The 27843-nt window shown below is 35.8% G+C and overlaps 1 protein-coding gene across 10 annotated transcripts in view; it reads right to left on the minus strand.

The window, feature by feature from the left end:
- Positions 1-2884: 2884 nt before the first annotated feature.
- The window catches only part of MAP3K7 (mitogen-activated protein kinase kinase kinase 7), a 46668-nt gene continuing 21709 nt past the window's right edge, over positions 2885-27843 (minus strand). For 4 of the 10 annotated variants that reach the window (XM_042017358.1, XM_042017360.1, XM_042017367.1 and 1 more), the window contains 9 exons: positions 26784-26935; positions 25991-26150; positions 23360-23440; positions 17089-17156; positions 11448-11556; positions 9498-9584; positions 8628-8689; positions 7976-8091; positions 2885-5975 (listed from right to left, as the gene is read on the minus strand). In XM_042017358.1, coding sequence (XP_041873292.1) covers positions 5795-5975; positions 7976-8091; positions 8628-8689; positions 9498-9584; positions 11448-11556; positions 17089-17156; positions 23360-23440; positions 25991-26150; positions 26784-26935 — 1016 coding nt within the window. In that variant the 3' untranslated portion in view covers positions 2885-5794. The remainder of the gene's footprint in view (positions 5976-7975; positions 8092-8627; positions 8690-9497; positions 9585-11447; positions 11557-17088; positions 17157-23359; positions 23441-25990; positions 26151-26783; positions 26936-27843) is intronic. The other 6 variants (XM_042017359.1, XM_042017362.1, XM_042017361.1 and 3 more) reach the window with 6 other exon arrangements.

A 27843-nucleotide genomic window follows, 5' to 3' on the forward strand; every position in this document is an offset into this window, starting at 1 on the left:
CATCACTCAAAGGTGGCCACAGTCGTGAAGTCCACACTGCTACTCTGAGAAAGCAGAGGAATAGAGACAGACAGAGCTCTTAGGCATATCCACCTCATCATAGAATGGTTTGGGTTGGAAAAGGCTTTAAAGATCATCAAGATGCAACCCCCTTGCCACAGGCAGGGACACCTTTCACTAGACCAGGTTGTTCAGAGCTCCATCCAGCCTGGCCTTGAACACTGCCAGGAATGGGGCACCCACAACTTCTCTGGGCAATCTTCTCCAGTGCCTCACCACCCTCTGAACAGAGAAAATATAAAGATTATATAATCTTCAAGATGCCTATAGCTAGGAAATTTTTTCTAATTTTCTGCTATAAACTAAGACTTTGTTCCATTGCACACGCTAATAAGCCCATAGGTTATTTGAATGCAAGTCACCACTTGGTCCTTTGCCTAATTACCACAGGAGAGAAGTCTATATATAGTTGCTCTATTGCTTTTCCTGTTCAGTATCAGTGTGAGGGAAAAGCATGACCAGGAAAAGAGACGACCATTGCATTTCCACCAGGCTGCACATCAGTGCTAGTGGATTCACAGAACAGGTAAGGTTGGAAGGTACAACAGTGGGTCACCTGGTCCAACCTCCAAAGGTCTCCTAGACCATGCTACTCATGATTGTGTCCAAACATCTTTTGAGTGTCTCCAGTGGAGAAGACTCCACAATTTCTCTGGGCAATCTGTTCTAGTGCATGTCCACCTACACAGTTAAGGAAGCTCTTCCTCATGTTCAGGTGGAACTTCCTGTGCATCAGTTTCTGCCCACTGCCTCTTGTCCTATTGCTTGGCACCACCAAGAAGAGCCTGGAAACATCCTCTGACACCCTCCCTCACATACTGATAGACAGTGATGAGATCCATTCTTAGCCACCTCTTTGCCAAGATAAACAGGCCCAGCTCCCTCAGCCTTTCCTCGTAAGAGAGATGCTCCAGTCCCATCATCATCTTCATTGCCCTCCACTGGACCTGCTCCAGGAGCTCCAGGTCTCTTTTGTACTAGGATCCCAGAACTGGACACAGCACTCCAGATGTGGCCTCTTCAGGACTGAGTACAGAGGAAGAATCACTTCCCTAAACCTGCAATACTTTTTCTAATGCACCCCAGGACACCACGTGCCTTCTTGGCCACAACGGCATCGCTGGTGCTGTCGTCCACCAGGTTGTTTCCAACCTTAATGATTCTGTGATTCTATGATGTGCTCCTCTCCATCCATCTGTAAAAAGAAATGGTTCTCAAGTGCGTGGATGTCTTTATTCAAGTCAGAAGGGGAGTACTGACAAACTATGTGGATTTATGCAGACACAAGCCTCCTGTATCCTTTAGGGTATCTCAAATTTTTAGCTACTTAGTTTAAAGCACACAGCTATGAATAAAAGTCTTTTCTTCATTAATGCTTGTTTAGGCTAAAGCCCTAAGATTAGCAGTGCTCGAAGTATTTTAAGACAGTATTTTATTAATAATTAAAAATTAAAACTACTTAGTCTAAATTTGGTTTTACTCTCATTAAGTGCTGCTCCATGACCAGATGTAGGTTCAAAGTTCAAACATTTGTAGCAAATCTCTCCAAGTTCAGCGGGAGATGTCAATTGTCCCTGCAAGAAGCAGGAAACTGCTACAGAAAATAACTGATGCACTCTCACACCTGTATTTATCTGCCTCTAGAGAACCCGATCTTCACAGGCATAGAGTATCATCCGTCTAGTGACATTACTGAAGTAAATAAAAACTAAAGAAAGCTCTGATTTGGGAAAAGAAAGAGACATCTATCAATTCTGATTTGATATATGCAGCTCTCTACAGAATCACAGAATTGATGAGGTTGGAAAAGACCTCTGAGACCATTAAGTCCAACCTATGACTGAACACCACCATGTCAATCAGACCATGGCACTAAACGCCATGTTCAACCTTTACTTAGGCATCTTCAGGGACAGTGACTCCACCACCTCCCTGGGCAGCCCATTCCAATGTCTAATCACCCTTTCTGTGAAAAAAATTCTCCTAATGTCCAAAGCGAACTTCCCCTGGTGTATCTTCAGACTGTGTCCCCTTGTCCTGGCACTGGTTGCCTGTGAGCAGAGGCCGACCCCCACCTGGCTCCACCCTCGTTTCAGGTAGGTAAGAACATGTGAGTACGTAACACTGTGTTTATATTTGCATATACATCTATCTACATGGGTTTACTTTCCTAAAATCCTCCTCATCAACCACTTCACCAGGGATAGCTGTATTCTGAAGGATTAGGTGCGCCACACCTTTTTTCCTTCCCCTTGTTCTTTTTAAACTTTCCCTGCAAGTTGCAGCATGGGACCTGAAAGGGTCAAGTTGTTCAGAACACTTCAGAACAGATCTGAAGCACAATTTTGTGTTCTTCACAGGCAAAGAGACACTTATAGGGGTCATCCCTGTCTCTGCTATGGCAATGAAACCTCTCAAATTGTAACATCCACTATGAACAAAACAGAGAAGTTCCAGGGAATGGAAGTTTTCTGAATTTAACAACAGGAGACAAGCACTTATCTCTTTGCAGAACATCCACAGGGAAGATGTGGCATTCTTAAAATATCTTTATACTCAGTTATGAGTAAGACTATTCATCCTACACCCTAGTTCTGCATACAGGAAGGGACGAGCTCATACCAGAAGAATTTTTTTCAGCAGTGGGAACAACTGCACAATGATTATCTTCCACCCACTGTGGGATTCCATGAGAGATCACGGATGCTCTGGCAAGCGTTGGGGCATTACTACATGTTTGTGGAAGTCTCTCAGCTTTTATTAATTAGATTCCTGACAAAGCAGTAAAACGCTGTAACAGAAAGCCACACTGCTCATTCCTGAATCATATGAAATCATTCACCATTTTATGTACAAGTTTTGAATTACAATCTTCAACTCCTCATCAGAAAAAATAACAAACCAAAAAGGCTAAAAAAGCATTTTTGGAAGAACTGCACAGTATACAGAAGCATATTTCAATTGCACAATATCTTACAGAACACAGACTGTAACAAAAAGCAGAGCCTGTTACCTTTTCTGAGAAGGCAGTGCCCAGCCAAAACTAGATGTTTCATCTCCATTAACAGAGGAACAGTTTTAACTGGACAGAAGAGTATGTGAAAAAAGTTCCTGAACAGTCCAAATAGTTTAACAGAAAAATGAAAGTACATTTGTAAACAACTTTAAAACAAGAGCCTTGTGAAAACAATAAAGGTCACTGAAAGTTAAGCTGTTAAACTCTTCAGAGCCCAAACTGCTGCGTTTTACCCTTACAGGTTTTTTTATGATAAACAAATTTTGTCATGCGGAGGAAAACCTAGTGAGAAATCTGGGTAAGTATTTTTTAAATTTTTGGTGGAATTAAGAAAGGGACAATTCGAAGGTAAAAGGTCAGACTCCAAATTCCCTTTGAAAATTACTAGGGTGATAAAACCAAACTATTGATTGAAGCCAACAGTGCACGGTAGCACAGCACTTATTTTATAATCCGAGACCCTTTTTAATGTAAGCCATGAAAAATCATAAGCAACTGCTAGAAATTACTTTTGTATCATTAATTTATCACTGCATTCACTTTCACTATTCAAACCTTGCCACAAAGTGACTTTTCACATACAACACCGATTTACCTTAAGCGTATCTCTTTTACTACATAGCAAAATGTAAAAACTGTCCTGGGAAATGATTTTGTGTATGTAACTATCAATACCTCTGAAGCTGAGCATCAGTATTTATGCTGCTCTACTTAATGCTTCAGCATATGTTAAGTAAGCTGCTGATCACTGAGTGTCTCCATTTTGGTAGGTAGACAGATGTATGTGAACAGCAATGCTTTGGATAACTTGTGCTATTCCTAATACTAGAGTTATTTTCTCCCTCAATTCATTTTGCTATAAATATGTGTGCCCTTAAGTTGATCCCAATATCAGTTTCAGCTAACTAATCAAATTATCTTGCAAGGTTTTGGGAATGAGAACCCTTCCTTTATTGAAATAAAATGAGGGAAAGGTTTCTAACTCTCAAAGGTTTGCCAACAATAGATTTATTTTCAAGACAGGATGTTCAGTAAGTTGTTCATCATCTTTGCTGTTCACAGATAAGCACAACAGTATTAATGGTTTTCATCAAGTAGGCAGGAAGGGAAAGAGAAAATAGTGTAAGGCTTTTCCCCTTAAGATTTTTCTAAGTTCTGCTTATGGGTTCTCATGAATAACCATTCATTTGAAATAAGTGTATTTCAAATTTCAGATTACTTCTCTTTTATTTATAGGGGTCAGCAGCTAAACTTCAATTTCATATTTTTCTTTTGCAAAAAAGTGTTATTAAAAGCCTGCCTGTAACTGAGTACATCAAGAACTTACATAAATATGTAAGGAGTAATATATCATTATATTTAGAAATGCCTCATTTTTGTACCAGTTAGAAGTTAATTCATAATCCAAATAATCAATCTGCAATGTAAACAAGTAATTATTTTCTCCTATGTAATAATGGTAAATAATGACACTGAGCATTACATATTCCACTTGAGTTCATTAAATGCAATTCTTCAGTCACAAAGGCAGCAGGCATTCTGTGATGAACTTCCTTTGAGCTATGTTCAAATGAGTGGAATAACTGAGATTCCTGATGGAGATCTAAGCCACTTCCCTCATTTTCTTAATGGTTTCCACTATTTGCATACTCAACTCCATTTTATAATTTGCTATTTAAAATAAATTCATTTCCCCAAACTCTTCTCTCCCTACCCTATCTAAAACAAACTTATTTACATTTAAGGTAAATGCTTTTCACCAAGTAAGTTGTAAGAAAAAAAAAACTCCTAAAACAAAATCAGTAAGGGAGCAAAAACATAAAGGGAGCAAGTATTTCAAGTTCTGTATTAATTTTCTTTCTGAATTTCCTTCCAAAGATGCTACAGGGACAACAGTTTTAAAGGTTTAAAACACGCTATTACATATTTTTGATTATTTCTCTTTCATACAAGGGACCAACTCTATCCAGTGATCACCTTCCTAACTTTTGCCCAGTATTTAAATGAAACTGCATGTCATTCACACCAAGAAAGTAAACAAAATACAGCCTTTTACTTCAAATATTTTATGAATGCAAGATTACAAGAAATATAATAGTCAAAATGCAGGGCTATCAAGCACTGAACCAAGAATGCTGGCATCAGTTTGCCTACCATTTTGCATGTGGAAAAAATACACTATGTCTACAGGTACAAGGCATCAGTAATGCATCATGAATTACTCTGGTCAGCCAACATCACCTCTGCAGCTTGGTGCATGTTTCAGTTTATTATGAAAATAATCATCATAATAATAGTTTGAGATGAGACACTGGAACAAAACCATTCTTGAACAGGAAAGTTTTTTTTTTTTGCTCTTACCAAGGTAACACCAAAAACTAAAAATAAGGTCTCACAATTTAGCAGCCTCCTCAACACTTGTTAGGCTAGCCTTCACACAAGGAGCATGCAAACAGCCACTCTTCTTGCTTTAAATTGAGGGCTATTGGTTAATTCAAGTCACTGTTTTTTCACCCTATTCAATCAACCTGTTGAACTGGATGTCCACCTAGGAAAAAGAAAATTAAATGATGTTAAGTGTAGCAGACAAGTACAGATCACACCAAGAAGCTAACACTCATGAGCTGTCATAATAAGGGATAATAATAACAATAAAAAAAAAAAAAAAAAAAATCAGTCTTTTCTGTGCATATTTTTCATTTGAAAGGTCCCAGGAAATCATGATGTGCCTGGCCGTTTCTGTTGCTGATTTCTGATGACCTCTAATTGTTTTTTGCATTGCTGATAGTATGTTGAGAGACTTTTGTTTTCATCTAACAGCTTTTTATGTTCTTGTACCAGACGGGATGTGTTTTGCTGGTCTTTTTCATCCTGGTCCAGTTCTGCTATTAGTTCTTGTCTGAAATTAGAAAAAAAAAGCCATTGTCATTTATATTCTATTTTTATTTGTGTGTAGATGACTTCATATGTTTCAAATCAGTATTTCATTATCAATCTAAACTCACAGCTGGTGATATTTTGTTTAAAAGAAGTTGACAAAAGAAATGTTATTCTTTAATGTAGTTTGGGGAAAAATTCCCTTCCAAATCAAATCCACATTTAAACTTTAAAATAGCTGAATGACAGAGCCTCAGTCTCTAAAACTGTCCTTTAGATAATGTCTTTCAGATGTAGTTTTACAGGTCACAGTAAAATATCTAAGGAGCCACACAATATTTCATAAATATATTCAACTGCAATTTTAGGTATCTATATGTACATTTTAAATTTCTAAAAGCAACTTAAAATACAAAATTGCAGTAATTTTTGTAACTTTTTAGTGAAGTGCTATTTTCTATCTCGACTTGAACTTATCAAAGCAGTGGAAAAGTAGAATCAAGGAAATTACTTCTGTAAATGGCATTTCACATTATTTATGCTGTAAATAATACGTTCAATATGTTTTTCTAGCAAAGATTTTAGAGGCCCAAACACAGTGATAATCTTACTATAATTTATTCTGTAAAACTGATGTAGCAGTTTGTTTTACTATTTTGTTATGAGGTGACAAGAAGGCAAGCTGCCAGCAATATTTTTGCAACAAAATAGCAAAGGAGAAAGCTCATGTTAATTAATCATTGCCATACGGTTTTTAATTACAGTTAAATAAAACTTAATAATTGTATGAGGGTTGAACTAGTAACTACCTTAACCAGCATTAAATTCATCCATCACATCATTTTTTGTTTTAATGCCTACAGACAATTACATTCTGACTAAGAAAAAACAGTTTGGAAGAAATGTGAATACAAACTTCCTAGAAAAAAAAAAGTAGGAATCTCAAAGCAGAGAATTAAGAGTTTTGAAACAAATATATTTAAAATAATTTATTGGCCCTTAGGGACAACATAAATAAAATTAAAGTATTATCTTTAGCTTCATTATCTCCTCATCAAATCTAAAAATTCTAGTTACATGTGAAAAAACCAAATTGTTCTCAGAATACTAAGCCCAAAGTGAATATGTGATAGGAGTTCAATCTTAAAGTAATGTTTTCCCCCCTTCTGTAGGCTATTTCTACTGTACAAAAGGTTTACACACACATTTTTCTCATTAGCTAATCCACAAATACCAAGGCAAGCTCCCTATTAGCAGCTGCTCGCCTGCAGTGGCTCAGACACTGGTCCCCAGCATCAGGAAACAGAGCACAACAAACTTGTTATGAACTCAAATTCTGAATCAACAATAACTTTTGATCAAATACAACAATTTGTGCAGCTGCTTTACTTATACGTGTAAACAATGCATGAAGAAAGAGTCTTATTTCCAGTGCACAAGGAGAAGGTACGTAACAGCTTTTAGGTCTTAAACCCATGGTAGAAAAATATGAGTGTTGATAATACTGCTGTAAATGCAGTGCTTGACAAAAGTCAGATATATGATTAAAACTAACTGCAAAATGACTAACATTGACACATTACTCAAAAGTCTATAATCCGTTAACTAAATGATTATCTACAAACTACAATTGAAAATATTTTAAGGGACAGTGTTGCAAATAAAATTCAAAGGTTCTTTAACAGTCCAGGTCTTTCATTTGAGATGAAACAAACATTACCAGTTTGTTACATACAGAGATTTGCCACGATGTTATGTAGGACTTGTCCAGAAGAGTCTTAATATTAATTAGAACTTTCCATTACCTGCTCTAAATATTTCATCTGTACTGAGCAGCTCAGTATTTCTGAGTTTAAGGTTAAAAAAATAATTATGCCCTATGAAATGTTACTTCATAAAGCCAGAATTAACAGTCACAGTGATTATTATTTACTTTTTATCATGTATTTTTACTATTATACACAGACTTTGTGTAAAGGAAACACATAGAAGAACATAAAAGGTTAAACACATTTCACTTACTTCCTCTGCAACAGCAATGCAATTTCTGTCTGAACTTTCATATATTCTTGTGCCATTTTGCAGTGCTGTTCAAACACAGCCATAGATTCTTTGGAGTTTGGGCATGGTGCTAGAGGCTGAAAATAAATCAGACATGTTAAAGACTAATGAACTGATATCTAAGTAAATAGTGTGTTAGAATGTCTCTGCAGTGTATTTATAACAGTCTTAAAAACAGCAAGCTTTTAAAAATAAGTGCCAAACCATGCCCTGGAAAATATTACTGCACCAATGTCAAGGTTTACTTAAATCTGAAGTTTTTAATCTGACACTTGTCACAAAAATCAAAGCAGTGTTTAATCCCACACATAAAAAATAAAGTGTATACAACAATTTGATTCAGTAACACTGAAGCAAATAATGTCTTATTTTGACAGTCAAACTCAGCTTACATTTGGTTTTAGGGATCATGTTTCCCAGGGCTTGTTTTTAATAGCTTGATCAAACCTGAGTCAACTAATCTCAGATTACATAATATATTTTTTTAGCCTTGGTCAAAAATTAGACAGAACATAAACCCAGGTAGATATGTGGCACTATATTTTGCAGCCCCAAAGTCACACGTTAGAATAAAATGCAAACTTGAGAATCTAATGAAGTGTATATTTATTACCTGTAACTGATGATCTAATGTGAGATATGCCATTGGGATGGAGTTATCTGACCCATTGGTCTCTGTAACAATACCAAGAAAATGTTAATGTATTTTCAAGAGTTAATTCTATTCTTACAGGATAAAAACAAGAATTCTAAGTAATTTCACAATACACAATCTGAATGTGGATAGGCAGATGGAAATAGCAGTGTTCCAATCCCAAGGCAGATGAATCATTTTGTTTTTCTGATAGTTAAGAACATCAAAAGTATGGTCTATCACATCAAGAAGAAATAAAAATTATGGTTATCAACCTACATTTCTAGAAGCCATGTAACAGCACACAGATTTTAAAAATACTATTTTTGTACAGTTTGCAATCATTTCTGTTTATAAAAAAATTGCCATTTCATTCTTGTTTATGAAGGATCAGCCAGCCAGCCCATGCATCTAATGACTTTAAAATTAGAAGCTGTGCAAATCAGCTCTGCCAAAGTAAAATAAGCACAACCTCCTGCTCAGTTTTGAAACCTGCTCCCAGTGAGGTCTCTAAGTATCTTCCTCACAACATGCTCTAGGGCATCTCCTCTGCTCTGTATAGATACTTTGTAAGTAGCAAGGAACCCAATAACCAATCCGTCTCCTGGGCATGGCTGCTCTCTTCTTACACTGCCGTTACTCTGGATTTCTCTAGAGCTTTCATTCCAGATTTAGTATGTTCCTGAAATCTTTTGGTAGCCCACAATCTGGGGATCACGAGGTTACTGTTAAGCTTTAAGAGACACAGGAGTAAAGACACACGGAGAAACTACTGATTTTACAGCCGCATAATTGCTACTAGAGGATTATATGGAGAAGGGTAGGTGGGAAAAAAAAGGGGCTGCTTACCCATACCCCAAAAGCACCTGCCACAGAGTAGTCGTGGTAGAGAAACTAAGGTGTTGCCCTCAAAGACTATGCTATTTCCAAGAGCAGCTTCAAAAGGAAACAGAAATAAGAGGGTGGGAATGGAGAAAAAGTAGTTAAGTGTATGCTTGTAAGGAAACTGGAAGGTGGTAAAAACAAAAAACAAAAAAAAAAAAAAGAAAACAACCCTAAAACCAGAGACTTAATCACCATGGTATCTTAAATGCAATCAACATGAGAAGTCCTTCCCTACATTAGACTATTGTCATATATGAATACTGCTACAATGAAGGAATCATTGCAATGCTTCAGAAATACATCAATACATGTAAATACTTCGGATGACATTCCTGAGTGTTTCACCACCATGTCACAGAACTGCAAATTTTCCTTGATTGACCAGATTTGGCTGCATCCTTGTTTTAACACTTTGCTTCACTAAATTATAAACGTAGCATCTTTTACAGAAAACCAAAATTATTTCTCTCTTCAGAAATTTGAACAATTCTTTGTGCATGGCCTACATAAACCTAGCAAGAAAAAGTATACATGTGGCACATTCTGTATTTACCTGAGTATAAGGAGAGTGATTTCTGTGGGCCAGAAAACAGACCTGACTTTTAGCTCCAGTGCTGTGCTGCATTTAAGACCAAAAACTTGGCACAAACTTTTGTTGCACTGGCTTATGATATGCAGTTTTCAGGTCCCAATGAACTATTGACTGGGTAAGAGCTTGCTTCCGATGTGAGGCAGCAATTCCCATTAGTGCTCACTGCCTAAAGCAGCTCGGGATCCATGCTGCACAAGAGGGCACAGGGTGGGCTGTTGCAATGGGCAAAGGCTTGGGGAAGTTATGAGTGACAAGCACTGACTGTGGTCAGGCAAAGCAACAAAGGACAGAAAGAAGAAAATAGAGAAGTGAAACACAGGAGTGTGTTGTCCTCCCACAAACACGGGGGAAAAAAAGTTCATCTTACATAATTACCTTACATTTGGTAAAATACAAGTGTGCAAATATACATACATATTTATGTATATATTTATATATGGTCATGCAAGAGTCAGTCACCACGAGTTTCCACTTTGCAGGTGGTTACAGAAAATATCTGATCATCCAGATGAAAAGGATCACAAGAAGAAGATTACAGAATATGAGACTAAGTTTAAGATTCAACACGTACATTTCCATAACAAAAATGTAATTTTTATTTATATTCTAAAAAGGAATTTGTGGGGATCCATTGTTTTCCTGCAGTCCAGTACTGGTTGTTTCCGTAACAGAATGCATTGACATTTAAAATCAAATTGAACTATTCAATTATCTTTATTCTTAATCCTATTTCATAACAAAAGAACAGTGATGCTACAGTAGAAGTATTTACAATGTTTCTGCAGACACATTAGTTCATTTAAAACCAGTAATTTTGTGTGCTCATTTACATTCTGCATAAGCAAAATCACAACAGAGATGAAAGATAGAAGTAACCTACTCCAGCTGATACTCACCTGCATAACATTTAATTCCAGATGTCTGGGCAATGAAATCTTTAAATGTGCATTCAAAATACAAATGGACAAGACTAAAACGTTCCAAGATGTCTGTTCCCTTAATTCCCCAAAACCACACTAGAGTAAAAAACCGGTGCTAACAAGATCTTCATTAAATATTACTACCACTGTAGTGTACAGTACTTTCTTAAAAGCAAAATGCTTACAAGTTCACGTAACTTAACAGTCTATAAAAAGGCATTCTTAAAGTGTATGTGAAAAACAAGGCACTAATGTAATGACTGGATTTAAGCAGAACTTGAAAGAATCATGATCTTCATTGCTTACTTTTATTTACATCTGAGCACATACCCCACACCACAACCAAATAAATATTTTCATTTTTTTACCGGCAAAAATATTAAGTAATGGACAAAGGATTACCTGCATCATCTGGTGTCCATGGATTACGTGTTGGCTTTTCAGAGGTTGGTCCCGAGGTAGTGATCATTCTCACACTAGGACTAGATGATCTACTGCTGTTTCTACTCTCCTGGAATGACAAAATAAAATGAAATGACAAGTTAACAGAAGATTTTTTGAGAAGTTCATTACGAAGAAAAAAAAAGCTGAAGAAATCTGAACCTATAATCCTCCAAAATGCTCTCCCTCCCCAAGCTTTTACCCTGAATGCTCTCCTAACGGTTTGGTCAACTTTACATGCATTGCAGGGATAATTTCATCCCCATTTTTTCTCCTTTACTGTGTAAAAGAAATGGATACAATTTTGCTATCCAGCATAATAAAAAGCAATGCTGAACAACGTGTTTAAGATCTTTATAGAAAATCATGACAATATGCCTAGTAATTTTCACACCATCATTCAGTGAAATCTAGCAGCTCCACAACATAAGGAAGAAATAAAGTTTGTTTCCAATGTTTAATCAGTGAATGGAACTACATTCAATTAAAGGAATACAGCTTAGTAGCTGCACTAGACTACTGTGTATTAATCTACAGTTTTCTTCTGGTTCTTTTGTTAACTCAGAGGTTATGTGATTAATCGTCAGAAAACTTGAAAAAAGAGCTTAATCAAAAAGGATCAATCAATTGAAGCACATCAATCAGAAAATGAGTACATTCTCCCTCATGAAGCAAATTAAGAACTAAACCGAAATTCTGAAGGATGTTTTTTCATGTACTTTTTGACTCCTCCAATCCTTTTGCTTACCAAAGCACAAAAACATAATACACATTTCATTATTCTACTAAGCTGCTTTTTCAGAAATGTTATTTGCAATACATATGTTTCTATTTCACCTATCCCCTCAGTGACATTAAATTAACACAGTAAAGGATTTAAGACTATAAGCCCCAGCCAAGTTTCTCAGAAAAAAATGAAGTAAAAAGAAAAGATGCTATTAAAATACAACTATTTTCAAGGTGATGTATTTATCATGAAATGATTCATTAAATGACTCAATTTTTCAAAAGAAGCACTCAAATATATGTTAACTAGAAACTATATTTCTTCATGACTGTTTCCAAATATCCTACTTTAAATTAAGTTTTAAAATTCAGGATTTCAGCCAAGTAACGATTCAAAGAATAACAAGATTCTACACACTGAAAGATCCATTATTTCAAATGCATAGTCTTTCTTCTGCAATGTTTATTAAGCATTTTGTGTTTTATGTTAACAGCCAGAAACAGGACATTAAACTGTAGAAATAATCTGATGGATATTATTGAGATGACAGATTTGAAAAATCTTTTGTGTTGGAGTCTTTGTTGTCATTAAGTAAGGTTTAAGTTGTCGAGCTTACTGTTAATGTCCTCAGATATGAATGATAAACACACCCTGCTGATGTACAAGATTAGAAAATAGAGAAAGCACTTGTAACAGCTTTTAAGTCCTTCAAGCAAAAAGAGAGTTGTTGAGTATCTATAGTGGATAGTGAAGGGCACCTGAGAAATACTCTGGTTACAGTAACTACTCAGTGCTTTACCAGATTGTTTTGGTCCATCAACCAAAAAATATTTCCTTGATATCACTATTTACATGAAATTCAGTAGATATAGAAATGAAGGAATCACATCTGAAGCATATCTAAAAAGCACTACAAAGCTGAAGAGAAGTTCCCCAGACTGAACACAGGTGAGATTACAGTGTTTGAGCATATGTTGAGTGAGGTACTTTAGGTCTCCTGGACGGCAGCCCCTCTGACAGGTAAACCAGTGTCTGTACTTTAGCAATCAGTTTCTGCTACCCCTTCATCCTTGCTTCCTCCAGACTCGCTAGCAGGTTACTCTCAAATCGTCTTTGCCAGGTGGTCAAACCCACAAGGCATTCTTAGCTTCCATTTCTCAAAGACTTGCAGTCTTGAAAAGCTGGCACACTCTGAGGAATAACCCCCTCGAAGTTTAATTTAAATACGCAACACAATTTAAAGAAATCATCGTTACTAGTCCTGTTTCCTCATCTCATCTGTGAATTTTATCTTGCTGTGAAAGGGGAGAAAAAAACCCGAATGTACATCTGTGACAAATTTCACAATCTCACGGACAGAATGATTCATCTGTATAATATCAGATCCCCAAATTATCCCACTTAGCTTGCATGCATGTGGGCATGTACATTCTGACCTTGCTTCTCAACTGTTCATGTCAGTACATAGTTTTCTTTAATATATTAATTTTTTTCACTTCAAAGTAAACTTTAAGAGTTACGAAGGCCCAGCAACAGTTATGACATCCCCTCTCCCCCAAAATACCAACAATACCAAAACAGAACAAAAAAAATGTTTAAAAGAGGTAGCAGGTAATTTTGGTATTTATGGTAGTACTGTGAAAGATGATGTACCAAAACAACCAAACCAATAAAAGATACACAGGGAAGGAGAAAGATACCGCACTGGGTATCTGATCACAACCTGCAGATCTTGAGTCATTATGCCAGATATGTTTCTCAGTATCTGTATAAAACATTAAATTTTGTAAAGACTGCATGCAGCATAAATAGCAATTTGCTGTGTTCCTTTAAGTTCCCAAAACCAGTACTAGTTGCAGTTCAGAGTCTGCACTAAAATGTTTTAAAGTGCATGTACAGGGAATAGGCACAAGAAAGAATTCAGTGCAAAAAAAAGAGAAGATATTAATAGAGAATCACAGTATCGAGACAGAAACAAAGGAAAATGTAGCATTTGACTTTAGAAGGAACAGTTGCATCAGGGCTGCTCATGTCACTTGGAGTAAGGACCAGTCTAAGGTCCTCCAGCACTATAATCTGTGAAAATTCAGACCTAAACACATGTTCTGAACACAAAATCACTCCAACAGCTGATCCAAAGATGGAAAACCTTTCACCTAGCAAATTTTCCTATCTAAACTGTTGATGCTGAGTAGTAAAACCTTATGTAAAGCACTATTAGTGTCTACTGTTGAGAAAAACAGTAAGAGCAGTAAGTGTCTCAACAACATAAACATAGTAATCATCAGCCATTCAAGCCACACAAAAAATTCTTCTAAGAGCACACAGAAATAAAACAGACATACAATCAGAAAACACACAATTAAATTAAAATAGACAAACAGGCACACAGGAAGACAAGAGTCTTGGTCTACCCCTTTCAGGTAAGCACACAAACTTTGGTATATGTATTATTAAATATTTATTGTATGTTTATATATATATATAGAATATATATTTTTATTGTATATTAATTAATCTTATATATACATATATTTGAATATTTATATCCAATATTAGTGTTTTCCTTCACCTTAAGAAAAATTCCATTCTGAATTGGAAAAACCTTTCTAATGAAAACCCAGTAGTTAGAATCATTTTCTATTGACACAGCAGCAATTTTCAGGAAAAATATGTTCAATAGAAATATTTCTGATCAGCTTTACTGTGTCAAATAGTTAAAAGCTAGAAAAGAGACACCATGGCAATCCTTCAGCTTGAGTGGGATAGGGCCTTTCCCAGCCTGGGTGAGGGAGCAGAGGCACGCAGGGCCATGGCTGCTTGGTGAAGAAGGCTGTGCTGCAGAGTGGGTGTAAGGGAGAATGGAATGCAGGGAAGAAGGATGTTTGCAATGAAGGGAGGGAGGGGGAAGGGGATTTTCACATTAGAAAGGATACCCTATATATGGTATAGTGCATATGGGGAGACTGGATAAACTGACCAGAGATATGCCAGTCAGATGTTTTTTCTGCTTTAGCTTGTAGATTGCTTAGAGAGATAGCAGTTCAAAACTTCTAATAAAAAATCAAGGCACTGAGGTCTAGAGCTATAGAAACCCATACAGACGAATCTTAAGTCTTTAGCCATGATTCCATTGTGCTTTGATTCCTCATGGTTTTCCAATTTTTTTTTTTTTTTTAATATACAAGCATGTGTACATCAAAAGTTAGTATTAGTTTCAGTGGACTTCTCTATCTCTCCTCCCATCAAAAAGGGGATAAAAATTCATTACTTGTTTATACGGATAGTGCAACAATGTCTTTGAAACTGCAGTTTTCATGCCTGTTAAAATACTATGTTTTCCAGATTTTACCATAATGTTTCCAAAGAAACTGCAGGAGAGCAACAGACAATCGTAATTCTTCCACTTACATTTCCAATATGTACACTATCAGAACCAAGAAAGTAAAATGTGACTGGTTCTTCTATAGACCCACATGAGAAATTGGTGAGGTAAACATAAAACAAAATTTCTGTATCCTTCTGTTCACAAGAACAATTTAGCTAGAACATCCATACAAGTAGTCAAACAGCTTTCTAAGAAAGATTATTATAACAGTTACTAAGATATGAAGCAAATGATGAAAATCTGAAATATTAACCATTCATTAAAATGAACAGAATGAAAACTTTCAAATACAAAAGCTGTAATTAAATATATTCATACATCAATCAGCACAATTTGGTATAACTGATGTATTGTCACAATTTTTTCCCCCAAGTCTTGAATAATTTTAATTCTACAATTAACTGAATAGGCTACATTGTTCCCTAAATTTTGCAGATTAATTTCTTTCTAACAAACCTGTCTTCTCTGAAGATAATAAAATGTATTTCAGACTTGTTATTTTCTGATAGACGTACATAGTAAATTTACTAATACCTACAGGATTGATGAGGTTTCTGTGGCTATCACACTCCACAGAATTGAAGAAAAATCAAAGGTTATCTCCCTGGTAATTACACTCCCCAAGAATTACCACCTATTTGAGATTATTGTAGTAGGTTGTTTAATATGGAAACCTGATTAACCTGATGAATATGCTAAGCACCAGTATCCCACATTCAAATAATACTAGGGATCTCAAAATTGCTAATTCACACTAAGTACCAAATAGCCTCTGTGAACTATTGAAGCAATCAAAACCAGAAAATAAACACATCTGAATGACGCATTAGCTATACTTTTCTCATTTAAAATTGAAATGAAACTAGGAGCATATTATGTAGCATACCACTGTTTCTGTTACCATGGCATTTACAATACCAGACAAATAGCTATGTTATTATAAAATATCTTTTTGAAATAGTGTTTTTTTAAAACATAACTTTGTGACAATACTCTGCTGTAAACCTTTCACAAGAAATAGAAAGATATTTCTGTAATTTACTATTCAGGATTCAGAGATTGCTATTAAATAACATTTATGATACTGATGCACATGCTTTTTATTTTCATGCAGAAAGTGAGCCTATATATAACTGTTTTAGACAGTAAGTAGTAATTACTACTGTTTTCTACATACAGAGAAACAAAAAGGCTTTCCTGTGCAACATGTGCTCTCAGCCGAATTAGGCGGTACACAAAAAAACATGTGTACATAAAACCGATAAATACTGCATAAGCTATACAGAAAATGCTTCTCCATCTAGAGCTCATTCATAGTTACCCTCACAGCATCTCATTTCAGTGCAATACAAACAACACTATAGTCTGCCAAGCTTCCACATCACTCCTATGAAAGCATCAAAGGTGAAGAGTTCCAGATCGATTCCCAAGTACAGATTTGGTGCTGACTTTGCTGAAAGGCAAAGAAGAGATGAGAAGGACATTACCTGACTGGACTCTGTTCCAGCAACACTAAGATCTTGAATGGATCTGCGCCTCTGCTGTCCGTTTCCTGCTGGGAAAAAAACAAAACAAAAACAAACCAGTGAAATATACTCAGAACTAAATAAGAAGGGTGCGACTGTTGCAGAGGAGCTTGGAATTTGTACAAATCCACAGAGACAAAGTCAGAGAGGGGGAGAGAGAGACAGCTGCAGAATTTTAACTCAAAACATGCTGGCCTGTCAACAAAAAGTATACCCTAATACAATAACCACTCCTACCACATGAATAGCTGCTGCACTCTACTCCACCATCTTCTGTCACATGTATTTGGTCAGGCTTAGTACTTGGGGCAGGAGCTGATGACGACATCTATTTCAAGTGCGTTACGTTATGGGGATTTCTAAAAGCTAAACCGCGAAGATAACAGGCTGCCAGCTTTAACCTGTTGCTCTTTGGCTTGCTCAAGGAACACAGCAAGGACTTCTGCCTGTATGCTGCTCCCCTCAAGAAAACTAAAGTGAAAGCGCTTCCTTCTGGTCTCCTGTCTCCTTCAGAGGAATAAAACTACGTCCTATTCTCATGCTCTGAGAAGTGTGAAAAGGGGACTGTTCAGCTAAATCACATCTCACCATCAACCTATGAAGCACAATGCTGTAATCTTTTCCTCTTCTCCTTCCACCTGTTCGCAATTATCCACCAGTGACAGCTACATAAAACAGTTTAAATTTTAGCACTGACACGCAATCAAAGGCATTTTCAGGAAACAAAATCTCCTTAAATATAAAAGGAGATTATGCAACAGAATCTCCCCAGCTACTTTGATTTTTATTACAGTGATTGTTTATATTATCTCTTGAGAGCAGGTCAGCTGTCCAAAAGGAAACACCAAAATGTCCTGAGTAACAGCTGACAATGCTCAAAATTCTTGCTCTTAGCTCTGCATTACGTAACTCTGCTACTGGAGGGGAGCATCTGAAACACGTACTGCAGCCGTGGCAGCCCCTCGCCCAGCGGCCCTGCACTCGGCTACCAACACAGCTCACTCAAAGCCCTGCAAAAGGCATCACATTGCTGACCTTTTAGATACTTCTCATTCAGCATCATTCCCACGACTCCAAGCCTATCCCAACACGTGTTTTGAATTGCAACAGTTACTACAAAAATGTAAGAGTATTTAATATTGATTGATATATTTAATAAGCCTTTAAGTTTTTAAATATACGTACTATTACACTTAGGAACACACTAACACAAAACAGCAATGCAAAATTTTTAGTGTCACTTTATCAGTTTGTCATGACGTTTTAAAATTTATAGAAAGTACTATAAGAAACAAGCATATAAGAAAATCAAGCAGGATTCTAGAACAGGAATATACTTTTCACTCTGACTACAAATGGATTTGGATTGCAACTGTTCTGTGGTCCTGATCTTTTGCTTCTGAAATTCAGGGAAAGTATATACTTACCTAAGCAACAATGGCTAAGTTGTGTTAAATTCTTTGATACTAGGGATCTTGTGAATGACAAATCTATGTCAAAATGTCTGAACTTGTTCATTTGCAGTGAACTTTTTCACTACATAATCATTTAACAAGCAAGATTATACATTTAATAGAATTCTGTGCTGTGGATACTTCATCTGGCTGCCACAGCTCATCTCAATATTCAAGATATGTGTGATCCACCCACGACTGATACAAAATTATGTGCACATTTCATTCAACAACATTGTTATAAAATTAGCTCAGCTGAAATAGGCTTGCAAAAATATCTGAAATTCTCATTTCAGATTAGCAACATTTGTGAATTTAAAGAACCCAGCACATGTGTTGCTGAAATATTAGAACATGGCTGCCAAAATGTTAAAATAATCAGGGTGGGGTGCAAGAAAGAAAAGAAAATGCCTTGCAGGAAGTGAAGGGGTAGGGGGGGAAGGAAAGAGGGGCCAAAACTACTGTGTTGTAAAAAATGAACACCTTTAAATGAAATATCTTCAAGTTAGTAGCATGAGGGAAGAGCAAGCTCTACTAGGCAATGCCATTTTAATTAGTGTAACTACTGCAGACATCTGGCAAATAGCTTCGACAAGGCAGAAACAGACTATAAATCAACAAATACTTATTGCTCCAGATTCAAGACAAATTTCAATTGAAAAATATACTATACAACACAACAGAAAATAGTTATTTGAAAAGATCACAGCTACTTCTTTATGCTTTCCTCTCCCAGTTTTGATCTTGTTCTTACCTCTATGTCCATTTAAAAATCATTTTTTTGTCATTATAAAACTAAGAGATTTGTATATGGACAGAAGTTAATCCACAGTAACTTGATGCACAGTGTCAAGCTTTTGGTGGTTTACAGGATTTTAAGATTAAAAAGCAAATGTCACAAAAATACTTCATGGCCTCAGAAAAACCCATTTCACATAGTGTTGTTTATTTTCTAAAATTAAATTCTAAAGGAACAGGAAACTTCCATCATGTCCTGCCCCACATACTGCAGGCAAAAATAAATTCTACAACTTATTAAAGCTTTTGATCACCACCCCCACCCGGCCGCCAAATATCCAGACCAGCTATGACCTCTTCTCCCTGCCCTTTAGCAGATACTTGCGTCTCCTTTTACACTTTCTTATTTACTCACAGTTCTCTCTTTGCTTTACACACCTACAAGGCTCAAGGCTCTATCACAGTGCAGGGTGATCAGTGACTGTAACAATGGTACAAGACATTTTGAAGAAGTTAAAACATTGATCTGAATTCCAGAAGAATGAAGTGATCTGGGAAGACAAGGGTGGGATTTCTGGCATATACTGATTTTAAAAGTACATAGAAAAACTACAGACCTACAGCATCCATAATTCCTATCCACCTTCTAAAGACCCTCTACAAAATGTGTGTATCTTGAGTAATCATTTATGCAGTGTCAATGCTATAAAAATCGTCACGCTGTGGCACAGTTTCAGATGACAAAATTACAAAGCCAAATGTACACATGCTAAATGCATGAGATGTCTAACATTGCCAGTGAAGAGAAGGCTGTACTTGTAGGTATATTTGCTAGATGCTGCTTGAATGGTTTCTATCAAAAAAGTACAAAAACCTAGAATTCATATTTCTTTTGTTTCTTTAAACATAAAGATACTTAAACCTTTTGTACTTACTAGGATTTTTAAAATATATATATGCATATAAAAATAAAGTTGGTGCTTATAACCTGTATTATACATACTGTAAATTAAAAAAAAAAAGAATTAGCCTAGTCACTAGGCTATCTGGTTGCAGGATACCACGACTGCAAACTCATTTGCTAAATTGTTACACAAAGGAGGAATTATTTGATCCATTTTTCTGTTTCTAATTTTTGTAAGCTAGTAACACAAAATAACATCTTAAATGAACAAATAGTTCTAGTCACCTTTACTGTACTTATTTAGAAAGAAGAGCAAATATATTCTAAAAACTTCCCCGCCTGCCAATATTTTACCTTTAATTGATAAAAACATGTGTTTTACGACCTTGGTAGCATAATCAGTTCATGGACGAAATGCAGTTGAGGCAACACATTACGAAAACCCCCAATGATAGCAGATGTAGTACTCATACTTCCAAAATAGCCCTGCCCAAAGCAGCTGACTCACGGTAACATGCCTGCCTGGTGCCTCCCCTCTTCGGGCAGCAGCTGCTCTACCATGTGCTCAGCACAACTCCAGGCAGCAGCACAGACCGGCACTTGTGCGGCTCCAAGGACAGGGACGAGCTGCTCGCCCTATCGAGGGATGTGACCACGGAAGTTCGGAGGAGCCAGGTCTGTGGCACAAGTAGTATGGAACATAACTGGGTGGGATTGAGATGGTGGTGACAGTTTGGGGGTCTTGGAAGTTTAGGGGTCTAGACAGTGGAAAGTGTGTTTAGACGCCCAAACTGAGAGCCTTGTGCTGAGAGAGGAAAGAAGTGAGAAATACACAGATGAGTATAATTAATTTACTGGGCAGATGATCACATTCTGGCATGTAATGATTAATCTCATTTTTTTTCTGGCTTTGGGATTATTACTGGAAAGCCGTTCTGCCAACCAGAAAACTTCAAATACAAAGCCTGGATTCATTTGCAGACAATTTACCTATTTTTTTCTGTAGTGCCAATACTGTCTTTTAGCTTAAGTAGTTCTCTCTTCCTAGTTTTTAGCTGCAGATTCATCTATAGAAAATAATTATTCATTCTCAGCTTTCATTTTGTGGGCTAAAAAAAGCCATGGTTTCAGATTTGTTTTTATACTCTCTATACCGCTCTTACCCTAGTAACTCTTCTTCATATTATTTCAGTGCATGTATGTTTCTTTTATATGGCTGACCAGAACAGTATGTTGAATTCCTGATTCAAACTCAACAAGGGCAGTAATAGTGTCAGTGCTTATTTATCTTTCCTGGAAATGAACCTTAAGATTTCACAGTTTTTCACAACTACATTAGATTCGTGGCTCATACTACCTGAGATTCATCTGCATGCATGTGCTATGGTCCCATGTCACCTTATTAATAGAAATTGTTGTTAGCTCATGACCCTGGATTTTACCCTATTTCTATTCAGTCGCAGCAAAATTCTCCCTATGTGATACTCTAATCCTCTTCTTAATGAACAGTTGTTTCTGATAAAGCTTTAACAGGGAATTTTATTATCAATCACTTGACTTAAATACCTTAGGAGTAAATTTTGAGAAAATTCATTAATATGCTTGCTCCAACCCTATACCTTTTTTCATTCCTACAGGTTTCTATTCCTTTCATATGTATTCCAAATTATCTTGGAATTCCCATCCTGTCAAGTTCAATTAAAATAGACCAGGTGAAGAATGTTTAATGACTGCCTCTGCCTAACTAAGAAACCAATAGACTGGTACAATCTATTTTGTGAAAACAACATGGTATTTTATTTCACTGACTTCTTCATTATTGCCTAAAAGTTTCAAGGTTTCTTGGAAGCCTCAGTGTTATGGGCAGACAATGTACACAGACGAGAGGCACTCATTATCTTCCAGAGCTTATTTACTAGGCTCTCATCATGAGTTAACACTGAACCTGGACAGATGTCTTCACTTTCACTTTCCTTGCTTTTTCAGGATTTCATTTATGTCACTGCAGGCCAGGACTGCTTGAAAGTTACAGTGGAAAGCTACTCTAGTAAACTTTTTTGCCCATCTGTTAGCCTCAATGCCAAAGATGTTTTCTTTTCATGAGTGCTCTTGATCTTTGGAATCTACTTTTTCATATTTGGTATTTTTAATGTAACCTCAATAAAGTTATTTGAAAGTTTTGTACAAAATTATCTTTTGCATTCAACTTTATAATACCAAACAATATCAAGATTTACAAGGAAACTTCCTCAGATGACACAATTTAGAACAGGAGTGCCACAGTTTTTAGCTGATTTCTAGGTATTATCACTTGCACTTCCTGCCCCTGACATATAATTTTGAAGTGACTTGCATACTGTTAATGGTATGCCTATCACAGTTCAGGAATGATTATTTTTAGGCTTTGAGAAGTATGAAATGAAAGAAAGAAAAATGACATGCTACTAACTATAAATAGACTGGGGATATATGAGAATTATTCATTAAAGTCCCAAACGATATTATCATCCATGGTGCCTGATCATATTAATTTTTTTCCTATCAGAAGCCTCTCCTAGTAATTTTAGTTTGCATTAACTTAAACACAACAGCAATACCTCATGCACACACATTTTAGCTCTGGAAAAATGTAGTCAAATATAAGAATTACACAGACTAAGCATTAATGTTTTAATCACAAATATCATGTGGATTTGAAATTCTGTACGTAATTTATCTTAGTTTTTTGTTCTACTATTATCTGATTAAAAATGGGAGCCCAAACACAACAAAGATCAGGGCAAAACAATTATCTAGACAGGAACTTTTCAACGTAGGTCCATTTTCACCAAATGAGGTACTGCAATACAAGACAGCATATATAGTTTTGCTCTATAAGAAGATTCTGAACATCAAGATCATAAAGGAAAAGGTCCTTTAGCAGAAGAAGTAAATTTGAATTAGAAGATTGAATCATTTACTGATAAAAGTAAGTGTGTAATAAAATATGATGCTCCTCTTTACAGAAGCATTATGAAAAATTTAGTGGGATAATTTCTGGGCCTGCCCTAAAGCAACTGGAGCAAGAAGTATTTTAGCAGTCTGATCATTATTCCGGCATCTTAACCAACTGACCCGTTCACCTGGTCTGCGATACCTGGTATGATGATCTCAGGGACATCCAGAATGTTGCCAAATGAAGCAGTTTTACGATGGCCTCGTTTAGGCTTGGAATAGGCTGAAAAAATACACATATACAATACACATGCAAAACACTAAAATGGCAAGAGCAAAATTATTAAATTCCTAATACTGCATTGTTCATTTACTTGGTTAAACTAGAGTTCATGCAAAAATGTGTCATGCAGAATAAACTGCATTGCCTTCCACTCATGCTTACACATAGTAAAGCAACTGTTAAAAAGCAAAAAATGCAGAACTAGGCATCATTACAACACGGTGTAATTAGTTATAGTTAGCAACACAAAAGTCAAACACAGAAAGCAGCATGGCAACACAGAAGGGAAAACCAAATGTAATTATCCAAACAGAGAAAAAATTAAATTATTTCAGTTCACCTGTACATTCAGAAAAAAATCTTGACTGCCTGAACTTAACTAAGATTTTCTCTTTAGTGTTGTGTACAAACTATTTTATAAAATGTCTAATAGTTATGTACTTCTGGTTCTTTAAATCACCTCCTTTCAAAGCAAATTTCATCTACTTCTGAAAAAATGCTTCCTTTTATTACATTTGACAATCATTCCTGCCCGTTACTCTTTTGTCTTACTAGTGAAGATTTTTTGTTTTGAAAACTGGATATCACTACCAGCTTTTTCATTTTTGAATCATGTTCAAGAAACATTATGCACTTTGAAATAAAATCTTATTTTACTACTTCTGTAGTTTAAGATAAATAGGTCCTATTTAGAGATAAATCTGAATACGTCTCCCAAAGGTAGAACATTGTAGCATACTCATCTCAGTAAGTAATGGTGATGTGCATTACATGATTTACTCTTATATTTAATCTAGAGGAAGATGGAACAAGAATAAATAATTTTCAACCTGATTTAACAACAGCCCAATTCTCACCCAGCCATGCAATTTTTTTTCAGGTTCACAGCATATTATTTCTGCCACACAGTTAACAAGATTAAAAAAGGAACCAAAACCAATATAGTGCTGTTTCATCTCTTTTTGAAAAAGTTACGGTCAGATGTGCTTGACCTCATTTCTCATAGTCCACTACTGCATGAAGTGATTTCTTTAAAAAATACCCGAAGAACCCCAAACTGAAAATAGTATGCTAAGTATGTACTTTTATTTCAAGCAAAAGAAACCCAACAGTCATAACAACAAAAAAAAAAAACAAACCAAAAACCCCTTTGATTATTCTGAATAGTAATTATTATTTCAAAGAAATGTACTTAAAGAAGACAAACTAGGAAAATTAAAAGCTTGTACAAAGGAGGGCCAGGTTATCTCTCCTAATGTCAAAAAATTACATTACGAATGTCAGTGACCAAAGTGAGTCCTGACAAATTTTAAAATAAAACCAGCATAGTGTTATTACCAGGTAAGTACACAGCTGCCTTCTGTGTTAAGAAACCTTTAGAGATATTCAGGGTGAGATGTGCTACACAATCATCCAGTCAAAGACTGACAATACAAAAGACAGATTTTGGAATAAGGCTTTAAAATAAAAACATGAAAGTAAAAAGAATTTAGGGCAAGATAAATATTATTTCAGTACCTCAGTATTTAGTAAAACAAGATCCTGGAGTAATCATAACACAATGAAGAACAAAAATGAAATAGCCATGGTGCACAAGAAAGCCAGAATTTTGATGTGTAATTCCTTATTAATTGCAGCTACTCGACTACCCTAATTTTCAGATTGGTAGACAGATACTCAAACAGCTAAATAACCCTGAACTAACCAAAGTAGTTTTGTTTGACTATTTAAATCTGTGGTTATATACCATAACACAAAAAACTTTCACATATGAAACTCAAAATCTGAAGTTTACGTAGATAAACAAACAGTATCTTTGATGAAGAAAAGAGACAAGAAAGTGTTTGCCAAGTGTACACATTTTTATTAATTCACTATTTTGGGATGAAACACGATTGCTTTCACCATAAAATCAGGTATTTATACTTACAGATAAACTCTAATTCTCTCAAAAATTTAAGGTTTAGAACTGAGAGTTTATATCTGAAGGAAACCTGGCAAAACACCTGTAGCTTCTCTTTTAACAATGGACAATGCTCTCTTAACCTGGTGAATAAAATCTAATTATGTTTCTTGTTATGAAATCTGTCAAAGTGGATTTTCAAACTTATTTGGGAACATGCTGAACTTTAAACCTACCTCTTCTTTACAAAAATATTATAGACAACCCCGAAGAAAATGTTACATAAATAATTATGCTAGCAGAGATGGAATAACACTATTTCAGATAAAAAGGAGAAAGTTGTGCATTTGGAATAGGACTGATATTTAGAAATCTCATAATGCATTTTTTAGAAAGGTAAAAATCTAATTCAACAAAATCTCTAAAAGCTTTAAAATACTCAATTAAAATACTCAGTCTTGCTGAGTGTACAACCATAAACATAAAGGCATTTCTCCCCCACAATTAATAAAGGACAATCAAGACTACATGAATAACTTAAGTATTTTCATATGGTTACTGTTTTTAACTTCCTGTAAAACTATACATTTTCCTCCCTATTTCTTTCCAATTCCTTGGTCTACTCCCCAAATATCATTAAATTTTACCTGTGATGGAAGCTATTCTTGCTTCTATTTCAGACATGTCAGCACTCATCCTTTTGGCTTCTCCGGAAACAAGGGCTGACGGTGGTCGGGCACGAACATCTGACAAGCTCTCAACACTGCTCCCACGAGATGGGGGCAAACTCAAACGGCCAGGATCACCCTGTCAGTGATCCAAACAGTCACATTTTGTAAAAAGAAAATTCTGCAGAAGCCCGTCCATAATATGCACCAGTATGTCTCTATAATGTGCATTTTAAAAGCGACAAGATTTAAAATTTATAGCACAATAAATGGCAATAATTTAACTTTTACTGGTATATATGAATGAAATATCTGCAGCTTTGAAAATAATCTAACTTTACACAGATAAAAAAATCAGTAGAATTAGGCCAATATGGTCATAAGACAATCTTTTTATTTTTGCATTCTACTTGAAATAAACCAAGGTATTTTCAAAATTCACCTAAATGTTTAATCCTTTCACGTCATACTAATATTTTGGTTATAAATTAAGGCAGCAATTTTCAAACATATTTTTCTAATCGAATAAATCCCTTTAAATAAAATAAACAATTTAACATTTCACTGGAGATCTTATTAGAGCCTTCCAGCTTACCTTTTTGGAATCATACAACGTTTTTCCATCCCTTTTCATATTCTTCTCCTATTACTAACTGGATCAAATTCTGCACTGTTTTGAATGACGACACTCATGTTTCAGAGCAGATACAAAACTTATGTCTACCCATGTCCATTTTGTTACTATAGTACAAAATTGCACATGTTGGCTTACCGGCTGCTTGGCTGTATTTTTGATTTGCTGTGCCAATTTTGACTCTAAACGTTTAATAGTGTCATTGGTAGAAGCTCCTTGGAAGTCACTTGGTTCCATGTTAGCGTCACTCTTGTTACTCGTGTTTGTAGAAGTGATGTCCATGAATGAACCTAGAAACCAGTAACAAGGAAAAGCATTTGAGAATGTGCACTAAAAATACTAAAGTGCATCTCTTCACAGGACAGCTCTCAGGAGTCTAACTTGCCTTTAAAGCAACACTTTTGAAAACCTTTAATGAAAGACAAGTTTCAAGACTGACACAGATCAATTAGTATAAGAAGCAAGAGGAGTGAAAAAAGAGTATGTAACTAAATACTGTGATAACATTCTGAAGTCAAGCTTTATCTCTCTTTGAAATTGTTACGAGTAGGTATTATATTAACAACACAACAAGAAGCAACGTCATTCACAATTAATGACAAAGACCATCATTAACCACAGAAGAGCACAAATACCTGAAAAGTATCAGCCAATACATATTCACAGTCTGAAGTGATAAATTATGTCTTAAAATCATACGCTGAGAGGTAAACTAGTAATCAGTGAAATGCTACAGCTGCAAAGATTTTGTTAATATAAAGGTCACTAAGCTGCAAAGTAGCCAGTAAAGCTTTATCCAAAAAAACAGCAATTTCTTTGGAGATAGAAAATAATCCGACCAAGCAGAGGAAGCTGAAGACATGTAAGATTAAAAACTACTGAAGTGGAAAAAAATGTAGTCTAAACAATTAGGTGACTAAATGATCTTTTTTTTTTTATTATTAAAAGGATTTCTCTGAGGGCGAGACTACCTGAAAGTCTAGCCCACATTTTGTTCCATCCACCTTTCTAGTGATCTTTCTTGCACTTATTTTAAATTACTGTATTTACTGCATCTTAACATAAAACAAATGCAAGTTTAAATTGTGGAGACTGCAACTTAAAGCAGGCGCAGCTTTCAAGAATAGTGAGGAATTTTAAATAGACAACTCCTAAACATTACATATAAGTGAAAGGGTGTCAATTACTAGCAACGTTC

The sequence above is a fragment of the Corvus kubaryi genome, unplaced genomic scaffold (assembly GCF_017639235.1).
Source record: "Corvus kubaryi isolate FWS band 111438036 unplaced genomic scaffold, C.kubaryi_AGA036_p1.0 split3-73, whole genome shotgun sequence".
In the NCBI taxonomy this organism is placed as follows: Eukaryota; Metazoa; Chordata; class Aves; order Passeriformes; family Corvidae; genus Corvus; species Corvus kubaryi.